The following is an 11,711-nucleotide window of genomic DNA, read 5'->3' as shown; positions in this document are numbered from 1 at the left end:
TGTTCGGTTCTGTTATAGACTGTACCACGTGCATAATAAAGGGTGTCATGTTTGGTTCTGTTATAGACTGTACCACGTGCATATTAAAGGGTGTCATGTTCGGTTCTGTTATAGACTGTACCACGTGCATAATAAAGGGTGTCATGTTCGGTTCTGTTATAGACTGTACCACGTGCATATTAAAGGGTGTCATGTTCGGTTCTGTTATAGACTGTACCACGTGCATATTAAAGGGTGTCATGTTTGGTTCTGTTATAGACTGTACCACGTGCATAATAAAGGGTGTCATGTTCGGTTCTGTTATAGACTGTACCACGTGCATATTAAAGGGTGTCATGTTCGGTTCTGTTATAGACTGTACCACGTGCATATTAAAGGGTGTCATGTTCGGTTCTGTTATAGACTGTACCACGTGCATATTAAAGGGTGTCATGTTCGGTTCTGTTATAGACTGTACCACGTGCATATTAAAGGGTGTCATGTTCGGTTCTGTTATAGACTGTACCACGTGCATATTAAAGGGTGTCATGTTTGGTTCTGTTATAGACTGTACCACGTGCATAATAAAGGGTGTCATGTTCGGTTCTGTTATAGACTGTACCACGTGCATATTAAAGGGTGTCATGTTCGGTTCTGTTATAGACTGTACCACGTGCATATTAAAGGGTGTCATGTTCGGTTCTGTTATAGACTGTACCACGTGCATATTAAAGGGTGTCATGTTCGGTTCTGTTATAGACTGTACCACGTGCATATTAAAGGGTGTCATGTTCGGTTCTGTTATAGACTGTACCACGTGCATATTAAAGGGTGTCATGTTCGGTTCTGTTATAGACTGTACCACGTGCATATTAAAGGGTGTCATGTTCGGTTCTGTTATAGACTGTACCACGTGCATATTAAAGGGTGTCATGTTCGGTTCTGTTATAGACTGTACCACGTGCATATTAAAGGGTGTCATGTTCGGTTCTGTTATAGACTGTACCACGTGCATAATAAAGGGTGTCATGTTCGGTTCTGTTATAGACTGTACCAAGTGCATATTAAAGGGTGTCATGTTTGGTTCTGTTACAGACTGTACAACGTGCATAATAAAGGGTGTCATGTTTGGTTCTGTTATAGACTGTACCACGTGCATAATAAAGGGTGTCATGTTTGGTTCTGTTATAGACTGTACCACGTGCATATTAAAGGGTGTCATGTTTGGTTCTGTTATAGACTGTACCACGTGCATATTAAAGGGTGTCATGTTCGGTTCTGTTATAGACTGTACCACGTGCATAATAAAGGGTGTCATGTTTGGTTCTGTTATAGACTGTACCACGTGCATATTAAAGGGTGTCATGTTTGGTTCTATTATAGACTGTACCACGTGCATATTAAAGGGTGTCATGTTTGGTTTAACACCTCACTGTAAGTTCCACTTTTTTTCATGACTGCAAATCACCTCTAGGGGGCAGCATCTCTGAACTCATCTCTGTTACGTGCATGTATAGGTATGTCTGCCATTAGGAAATTCACCTTCTTGTGTCCATGTGTTGTATTGTATTTATATTACTAATTATTTAGTAAAGCATTAGATTTCTAAATTCCCCATTCATTGTTTTTCCATTTAGGGTAAGCTATAATCTGTTTGTATCCCCTCAAATAAGTCATGCCTTGCACCCCTATATATAATAGATGAATAAAAAGATTTTATTTGCCAAGAGTGTCAATACGTCATGTGTTTACAGGTTTTCAGCAGAAGAATACCAGAGTTTAGGCCCAGAGAAACTAAAAGCTGACTTGTGCCTCTACAGATGAGTTTCTGGGCTAACAGCTGTTTGATGATAGGACCTGCCTAGCCAGGGCACATTTAATAATCAGTTTGTTAAGGGGCAAGACCGTGTTTTACTGCCAACAATGGTCCTCATTTGTGCAATCTTGAAGGAGGGGCCAGTTGTCACTTATCAACTAGGCAGGTTCCCTACGAGGAAGTGCGACAAATATTCTTGCTGCTTTGTTACAGAGCTGGAGGACATTTCTGTCATTTGAGAATAAACCCTCCAGAATGGCTTGCGGTGGGTTCATTTGCTCAAAAAACTCTCTTTGTGCATTGAACCTTCTTTATATGGTAAGTTAAAAACACAGGGCAGCTGTTTTTCTCCAAGGTGTTCTGTAGGTGTCTTTTTTTTATGATATAGGACAGGTAGCCAGTTCTCTGTTAGCTGCCTGTGGATTTTTTTCTACATTATTTGTAATAACGTCATAGATTATGTGCTTTCCTAGATATTTCTAATATGTAATTTTAACAATCTTATTTTTATGATAACCTGTAAATCTGTATTTACATACCAATATTGATCTCTAGTTGATGGTAATACATGTTAATCGACCCCTCAGCTGGTGAGTCTGCTCACAATTGCCCTGGCAGCCTGGGGCAAATGGTTCGGCTTGGTCTCCAGCTTCCCTGTAGTAGCTGCTATCATTGGGGTCGGTGTCTTCCTCTTCATCGTGGCAACCGTGGGTCTCTGTGGAGCTTTAAAACATCACCAAGTCCTCTTATTTTTTGTATCCTTCAATAAATTTATATATATATATATATATATATATATATATATATATATATATATATATATATATATAATCTAATATATCAAAATGATTATGTTTGTTGAAAAGTTTTATCACTGTGCAAATGCTGACCCTCGTCTCAGGAAATATGTGTCTGATTAGGTGCACTGCCCTTGTTAGCCACTATATGCCAGAAGAACGCTCGCTATTTGTTAACCAAATGATGTTCAGATAACGTCAAACTGTCTTTCAAACTAAAGGTGGACCTTAACTCTGTCTAGTACATGCTCATCCTTTTCATGGTATTCATAGTGCAATTCTCTGTGTCATGCGCATGCTTGGCAGTCAAAAAGGAACAACAGGTAATTCTGAAATGTACACCACAGAAACTCTATGAGACGTTATTTCACAGGAAGTTATTAGCAGTTTATGATCACAGAGGAATTAAATAAAGTGTTTAACTGCATAATTTTACTGATAAGCACTATTGTAAGTAGCACTGGACAACAGCTACGTGGCTGAGCCTGGTTCACGTGTGTAATCCCAGAACTACTTGCTACTGTCAGGCAGCTTACACGTGTACTGAATATGTGCAGTTTTCTCTTGATAATCTAGGTACAGGTATTTTCTTCCCAACAATAGATCATTTTTTGTTCTGTGTGGTCAAGCTGAATACTGTTCGCCATATATTTTTAGCTGAGCAGCAAAAGTTTGGGTTTTTTCTTTTTTATAATTTTGCATTCATGGAGTGTAAGTACAGTTGCTACTGCTAACCACCAGCAGGTTAATGGAGCACCTTTATGGTTTCTCCACTCTGCAGATGAAGATTCTGGAGATAGGATGGAACAAGTCCAAAGCCATGCAAACAGGTTTGGAGGAGACACTAAACTGCTGTGACTTTGCCCAAGTCAACTACAACAGAACATGCGAAGCTGTAGGTACCCCCTCATGAAACCAGCCAATGAAGTACACTACCACACTACTGCCGCTACGAATGCACGGCAATATTACAAACTTTGTGTTTTGTGTGTGTGACAAGATCTCTCTCTCGCTCTCTCTCTCTCTCTCTCTCTCTCTCTCTCTCTCTCTCTCTCTATATATATATATATATATATATATATATATATATATATATATATATATATATATATATATATATATATCTCCGCATTTGTATCCTGGTAGTTAACTTTCAAAATGTGCTGATCATAGAGCATAGATTCATTGTTTAGGGATTATATATTCTGTATCGAAAGATCAGTGATGAATGTTTACTCTTCCATCAAAGCCCACTGAGCTTTATTTATACTGTATTGTGCCTCAGTGTTGTTTGCTGTCCCTGACTACAGGTTTGTTTCAGAAGTCAGCAGTGTGAACCGTGCTCAGTCAAACTCCAGGCCCACGTTGAGGATGCACTGAACGTAGTTGGAGGGGTCAGTTTATTCTTCAGTTTCACAGAGGTGGGTGATCACTCTCCAAATAATGGAGCTTTGATTCACACGTCATTGCGTGTTAGGTTCTGACAAACATCATCACCAGTACAAAACATTTGAGCATAGTTAGCATTGTCTGTGTTAACACATGTATTACATTATCACCTCTTTATTAAGTGTAACACACTATGTTTTGAGTTTTATTTTTACCGGATATTTATTTTTATTTAATTTCAGATTCTGGGTGTATGGCTATCATACAGATATAGGAATCAAAAGGATCCTCGCTCAAATCCTGGTGCGTTTATTTAGCTAAGGATCGTTCAAATTTTGGTGTGTTTATTTAGCTAAGAATAGACAGATAGAAGGAACTGTTGCATTAAACCTCTGCAACAGTCATACCGGCTGGTGCGTAATCCCAGAACTACTTGCTACTGTAGGGCACCTTACACGTGTGCTGAATATGTGCAGTTTTCTCTCAGTTTTCTAGGTATAGATACTTCCTCCCAATAGCTTATGTTTTTTGTTCAGTGCAAGGGCAGACTGTTAAGGTCTTCTGACTACAATATTCTTAAAAGTTGCAACACTGTCATAGCAGACAGTCAGTACATGGGTCTAGCTCTATATGAACATTTCAGTACTGCACCACCTGTGTGCACACAGTGTGAATAATCATGAACACCCTCTGTAAACATGTAGTAGTCAGTAGCTGTAATGCTGAAGTGGAAGATTGACCTGAATGTTAAACTAGTTGTTTCGTTTTGAGGCACTGTACAGTCTGACAGAGGAACACCAATCTCCACCAGATCCTTCTTATCCATCTATAAGATGAAACCAAAGAAAAATGGCAAATAAATAATGGAAAGAGAGGACAACATTTTGTGTTTAAACATCTCTCAATTATTAATTGTAAGTCTGCTAAGTGCAAATGTAAATATATGTAAATGTAAATAAATCTTGTTGGGAAAACGTACTATGAAGCTATTATTTTCCTAATTCTTTTGTGCGAATGGAAAGTGGAAACTACTAATTTCCCACTGAACATCTTGAAGAACCACAAAGTGGTGTGACTTCAGCACAGTGACGCACAACATTCTCCCACATGACTACACGGAACAGGACGTGAGAAGGAAGTGCTGCGTCACATGTTTGGATACTGCTTACCCACAATCCTCTATCACTCAACCAGATAAACAGAAATGACAGCCACACCTGTCTACAGTTCTCTCTGCTGTTTAGTTTGGCTGTAAAGGAGGAAAACAATTTCTGTACTTTTGAATCATGCGATAGAAAAGCTGAGAACTAATTTGAGTACATCGATTCATTTTAATGAATATTGTAGGTCTATTGTGAGTTATGATGCACAAGTTGTGACAGGTGTGTAACAGCTGTGACGTGTATCTGTGTATGATGTGTATGATGCACAAGTTGTAACTGGATGTGCCAACTGGATATATCATAACTGACATTAGTCATAGGATGTATGGTGTGTCTACTTATACTAGACACACTTAAAATGAAGTGGCCACAAAGGGTACAGGAACCCTACCAAATTCCTACAAATTCATACTTAAATTGGGTTATTTAATATTCTGTATATGACATGACTTATACAAAAGGAATATATAGCACCCATGGCTTTCCCATTTTCCTTTCTGATGAACTGTTTCCTGCTGTTATGGATAACACAGAGCAGAGAAGCAGCAGCAATCAAAGGTCTGAACACAGTTCCTGATAAAGGTTTTACATGTTGTCAAGATCTGTAAATATGTATGTTACTAATAATAACAAAAACACATAAAACATAAGAAGCCAAACATCAATAAATGTTTAGTGCGTCTAAAGTCTTCCAAGTCTTAAATTCCTTAAATGGCCACCCCTTCTTACTTCAGATAACAGGACTTCAAATAGCCACCCTTTCAGATAATGGACTTGAGATAACAGGTCTCAGGATAGAACAGGTCTCAGTTCTCTAGGAGAGGTTCCTGGAGATCTCGAGCACCTCTGTGTAGCTCTTATGGGACTGAGGTCTTCAGCACTGGAACCTGGCAGACCAGCTCATACACTTCGATTTGTCTTCAGGAGGATGTGTGTACCTCTGAGATACACTGTACACTGTTACAGCCATGCAGGTATCCCAGATCTTGACTCCTCCCTTCCCACGTTTGACTCCTCCCTCCCCATGCTTGACTCCTCCCTCCCCACGCTTGACTCCTCCATCGTTATGCTTATGCTAATATACCAGAAAGCCAGAGATAATATGCTAGAAAATTACTTTAGAAAACTTCAGGATACTCTCCCCAGAGTTCAAGATGTGCTTAGTGCCAAGGGAGGTCTTTATATATATATATGGAATTAGAATTGTACTAAAGTACACAGAGTTTCCAGAGAAACAGAATATTTAAGATCGAGGTTCTTCATCAGCAGTACAAGCAAATGACCTATCCGCATCTCTTATTACAGTACAGTACATCTCTTATTACTCATCTAGAGTCATATATATATATATACAAACAGTAATCTAGTAGAGGGGACTGTTTGATATGTAATCTTAGGCTTAGTTGTTTTACTTAATTCTTCAAATGTCACCAAGCACTATGGAGACTTTGCTTGAAATGAGCAAAGTCAACAATGCCGCATGAGAGATACTGCAAGCAGAAAATTTGTGCCTTTTTTCTTTTCCCCCTGAAACATTCTTTTGATTTGTCACAAATATCCCATTAGTCAAGACCAGGACCCTCTGAGCCTACAAGAAACCCTTTGTACCAAAACCCTCTTGACCTCTTAAATAAATGCAGCATCTCGTTCTCCAAGCTAAAGTCAGGCTGTCCCGTTATAAATACCTCAGACAACCTGTTATCAATTGCAAATCCAGAATTGTCCATGAAGTTCTCGAGCACCTCCTCGAAAACATGCAGAGCTTCGTTTGGGTTGGAGAGGAACACTATGGCCCTGTCGTTTTCCAGCGTCGCTTTGACGAGCTCTCCCCCGACTGCCACGCCCTCTAGCCTCTCCTCTAGGCTGAACGAGTGGATTAGAGGAACAAGACAGAAGCTGATCAATGAAGGAGTGAGTGGGCATCCCACCTTTAGTCCTCGGGATGGAGGCTGAGCGCACTGCAGCAAGGATCTCACCACTGATCGGAATTTGTGTGGCAATTTCAGCGTCTTCAACCTGTGGAAGAGGTACGGCCATTTCAGGGCGCTGGGATCTACTTTTACTGAGATGGTCAGCACCGGTAGCTGCCCTGCTTTGATGTTCTCAAAAGCATTAATGTAGTCCTGCACAGACAGGAGTGACCTAGTCTGCCCTGGCTTCAGCACATGTCCCATGATGCCATTTAACCTCTCTGCAAGAATTGTGGCTAGAATATTATAGTCTATATTAAATATGGTGACGGGACTGCAATGGTGAACACAGTAGGTGTGATCGGAATAGTCAGAATGCCACGGTGTAGTTGAAGCTAAGGCATCTGTAGAGAAAGATTCATTAAATACATATTTAAAGTTCTGTAGGTCGAGCACTTGGTTGAAGAATGCTTGAAGAAGGTCTGTTATCTTACAGGCAAAGTGCTTGTAGAATGAAACTGAAAGCCCATCTGGGGTTAAGTGTTCAGAGTTATGGAGGGAGAATATAGCAGAGAGAATCTCTTTCTTTGAAACTGGCTCGGTCAGCATTGTGTTCAACATTAACTCGATGTCTTCATACATTTTTGTTTCGTATAAAAAATCCAAATATTCCTCAAGATTTGACACCTCACTCAAATAATGTGATGGATGCGTGATCTGACCATGACTGGTTGAACTTAACGAACCTGCAAGATTGAAAGAAAAAAAAGTTAATTGATTTAAATAGTATAAGATTAAATTCCAAGAGGAAATATTATTTACCTTTCAGGTCCACTGGTTGTTTTTCAAGAAGAACATGAGACATTTGAATCTCAGCCAAGCATCTTGGTAAATTGAAATCATTTCTACTCTTTATAAAGTCCAGTGTCTCACAAATTAGCCTTGTCTTCAGGGCTGGCCACAAATCACCTTTCCTACTGCTTTTCAGTCCTGAGAAGCTTGTGATCATTTTTGAAAGCTGTTCCATGGCATCTTTATTCCTGAGAAGCCCAGAGCAAAACTGTCTCTTCTGCCCCCCAGTCTGGATTTGAATCGATATCGGAGCATGGTCAGATATGTAGCCTTCCCTGTCGAAATACTGTGGTCTGATGTGAATTTTGCAAGCAGTGACACTTGTCAAATTTTTGCATCGCAGAAAAAAGTAATCAAGTCTTGATTTTCCTTTCACATCAAAGTATGTGAAGCTTTTCTCCTCAGGGTAAAGCCACCTCCAGATGTCCACCAGGTTGAAGGTCTCCAGAAAACTCATTAGACCTGTAAAACGCACCCTATGTCCTCGATTTCGGATGTTTGACGTTCTATCAAACTCAGCATCCATAACAGTGTTAAAATCACCTCCTATCACAAAATATGTGGCTTCAGATGGAGAGAGGAGATCATCTCTAAACTGGTTGAAATCAATTAATTCGTCTGTTGGATTGTACACATTAACAAATTCAAATTCCTTCTCCTGAATCTTGCAGCTGATAATCAAGTATCGTCCCTTGTCATCACCAACCACCCTGAGACCTTCACATCCCAGTCCCTCACGGAACAGGACAGCCACGCCGCGACAGGTGTTTTTGAATGTGGTAAACACAGCCCAGTCATAGTCAGGATATAGTCCCTGGATCTGAATACTTCCTGCTGGGCAGTTAGCACTGGGGCCAACGTGCGTTTCCTGAAGAAAGACCACATCGGCTCGCAGGAGTTTTAGATAATTCAATATATTAGATTTTTTCAGGATAAAACCATTGACGTTCCATGACAGAATAGTCAGACTCTGCTTCTTGTTATTGCTATTCATGACAACAGGTGGTTAGTCCTCGTGGAAAGTTCTAGCTGTGAAATACAGGTTCTCGTGGCGAGTGAAGAGTCTTCCTTGACCAAGAAGAAACAGTTTACACAAAACGATTAGTAAACAAGGTTCATCGGATATAGTATTTTCTTGAATATAATAAATTACTTTCATGAATTAATTTTATAAAGACGTCTATCGGAAATAAACGTAGTGACACAGCCAAGCGAAACTTACCACCTCTTAGAAAAAAATATCCTGCACATCCAAAGCGCTGCAAGGCCAGACAGAAGCACTTGGTCATGTTTCGTCTCTTATTTACTGATGGGATAACCGCATCATACAATTAAGCATCCGGATAAACGGTGATTACTTATATTCTTTTAATCCATTTTTTCTTGACTTGCTTGTAACTGCTGCTTAAACACCCCAGTGGAATGTAACTATTGACACTGAAGAAAACAACTCAACTGACATATGAATGTAATGCTTGGGAGGTTGTTGGGGAACACGTGCAAAATAATATCACCTCAGATGTGTGAGTGTAAAGAACCAGAGACAAGGGAAGCCAGATTACATACGCAGAAAAGAGACAAACACGATAAATCAAATGAACACGTTTAATATAAATAATAAGCAAACAGATAAACAAAACATCTAAAACATACAACAGACCAGTAGGCCAAAGGGACGGGGATAATAAGGAGGCATCTAAGGAAACTAAACAGTAAGAAATGACTAATGGGAGAAGAGCGACGAAGAAGAAACCAAAGACGAGGAAGGAGAATGCGCAGAACCGGACGATTACAAGACAAAACCTGGGAACACAGGTAAAAGGAAAACAGAGTTAAACAGAAGACTGGGAAATAAACTAGACTGAAGGGAAGTGATGGGAGAACACCCGGCAAAGCCAGAGAAAGTAACTTAGACGAACGTGCAACAGACAAGAGTAGAATAACCAGCAAACAAGAGACACGGGAACAAGGTTTGAATAGGAGGACTAACGATAGACAAGGAACAGCTGGAAGCACTGAGAGGAGGAAACAGGCTACCATGGAAACAGATGATAGCAGGAAAACCAGGAAGTGATTCAGGTTGCCAGTGAAACGGGGTATGCGCTGGTATGTGAGAGTGACAACGAACTGCGTTTGCTTTTACATATTTGCCAGGACAATAAATGCTCAAATACGTGATTGTACCGTGCAGTAGAATTTGTCACACAACATACACAACATTTGTGAAGGTAACTCCAAATGTATATAAGTATACAGACTAAGTAGTAATTGTAGTGTAACCACAAGGTTTCCATAGAAATAGTGTGTTTCAGATGGAGGTCCTGCATGGGCTGGTTGAACAAAGCTAAGTACACTCACAACTTTTGCAGTTTTTTATGACAGTTGTGCACTGGATACTGTGGGTGCTTTGCTTGCTTTGCAGCTGATGAAGGACCTGTCTGGATCCTTGTGTCCTTCACTGCAGTTTTCCCACGTTTACTTCTCATTTAGTTATTCAATCAAATTTTTAGAAACACGAAGCAACTTTAGCAGAACACTACTAGTGTCTTTTGTTGTGGAACATTATCTGTGTTTGCGAATTATTCCAAAATGCCTAAGCTAATTTAAATTTGCCACTGAGAAAAAGCATGAGCGTACTGCAATAGCTGGACTCGGTAGACATCTGTCATCAATAAATCCAGAGTGCGCTGTACCACCTCTAGACATCCAGGGATCCGTTTAAGACTTAAGAGGGTTACTATAATGCTGCTGTCTGGAATATGATGAGCCTGAATGTGATAACCTGTGGGTTTTCTGGTGCTGGATTTCTGAGATCTCCTCTGAATCTCTCACCTCTCACCTCCTCACTGAGAGAGTGGATTAGGCATATGAGCTAGGTGGTAGACACGATGCTTTGCATTGCTGATGTCACATTTAAATATTTCTGTCAGATTTTCCATTATTGAGCACTGGTGAAGTCACTACACCAGTCAAACCAGCTGATCAGCATTCTCAACCAGTGCAGCCAGTACAGAAATGGAGCTTACATGGCACTATATATAATGGAGGACCCATCAATTACCCATCAGATTTTATTTAGCCAATCAGAACATGCACTGCCTCCAAATGTATAGAAAGTCTTTAGTAAATTAGTAAATCAGTACCCTTTAGTAAATCGGCAGATATTTTTTCCAAAGTCCTGCCCTCTCCAAGATGTGCTGCCCTTTTGAATAGGTATGTATTTACTGTAAACTGCACCCATGTTGAAAAATGCCTGGTTATTCCAGTCTAGGCAGTTTTGAACAAACATCTGCCTCCTGTAATAACAGTATTTAATCATTAATTATATATAAATTAAATTAAAAGGAACAAATATTACCTCACCTTTCCTACCTAACTATACCCAGGTTCCGTATTGGGCTGAGGGTGACGCGCATGGCATCACTCACAGGATGGACCGCCGCCCGTCCACAGACCTACCCATTAGCTACTGTTGTTTTATTACCCTGTTATGGCATTAGTTATATTATTTATTATTATTTTTACAAAAAAAAGGCTTTGGCTCAAGTTAGACTGATTGATTTTATGTAGATAATTATTTCACTTTCATTCATTAAATGACTAATAATTTTAATTGTTCATTTATTTATTTAGATTTCTAACTTGATTGACTTATACCTTTAATTACTTTTATTTACAAAAATATTTTCAAATGAAAATGCACATTGAAACCTACACTTAAAAATTAATACCATCCATTCGTTTTGTTGTTAATATCCTTAATATATTTTCATACCTGCTTTATGCCTGTTATTTGCCTCTGTGT

The 11,711-nt window shown here is 39.6% G+C and overlaps 1 protein-coding gene across 3 annotated transcripts; it reads left to right on the top strand.

Annotated features, from left to right (window-relative positions):
* The first annotated feature begins 1,942 nt into the window (after window positions 1-1,942).
* tspan13a (tetraspanin 13a) lies at window positions 1,943-4,959 on the top strand. 3 transcript variants are annotated; one of them, XM_026999555.3, is made up of 7 exons: window positions 1,943-2,113; window positions 2,383-2,550; window positions 2,835-2,915; window positions 3,374-3,487; window positions 3,903-4,013; window positions 4,224-4,284; window positions 4,753-4,959. In XM_026999555.3, exons 1-7 carry the CDS (start codon window positions 2,051-2,053, stop codon window positions 4,839-4,841), a joined length of 687 nt encoding a protein of 228 aa, XP_026855356.1. In that variant the 5' UTR covers window positions 1,943-2,050; the 3' UTR covers window positions 4,842-4,959. The 3 variants fall into 3 exon arrangements, with proteins under 3 accessions (XP_026855356.1, XP_026855358.1, XP_026855357.1); XM_026999557.3 differs by having other exon boundaries at window positions 1,960-2,113; window positions 4,764-4,959; XM_026999556.3 differs by having other exon boundaries at window positions 1,960-2,113; window positions 4,224-4,959.
* The last annotated feature ends 6,752 nt before the right edge of the window (window positions 4,960-11,711 follow it).

This window comes from Electrophorus electricus, chromosome 17 (genome assembly GCF_041902795.1).
Source record: "Electrophorus electricus isolate QZ-2024a chromosome 17, ASM4190279v1, whole genome shotgun sequence".
NCBI classification, from domain to species: domain Eukaryota; kingdom Metazoa; phylum Chordata; class Actinopteri; order Gymnotiformes; family Gymnotidae; genus Electrophorus; species Electrophorus electricus.
Note: the sequence above shows the minus strand (reverse complement) of the source record. Positions and strands in the feature narration are given on the sequence as shown.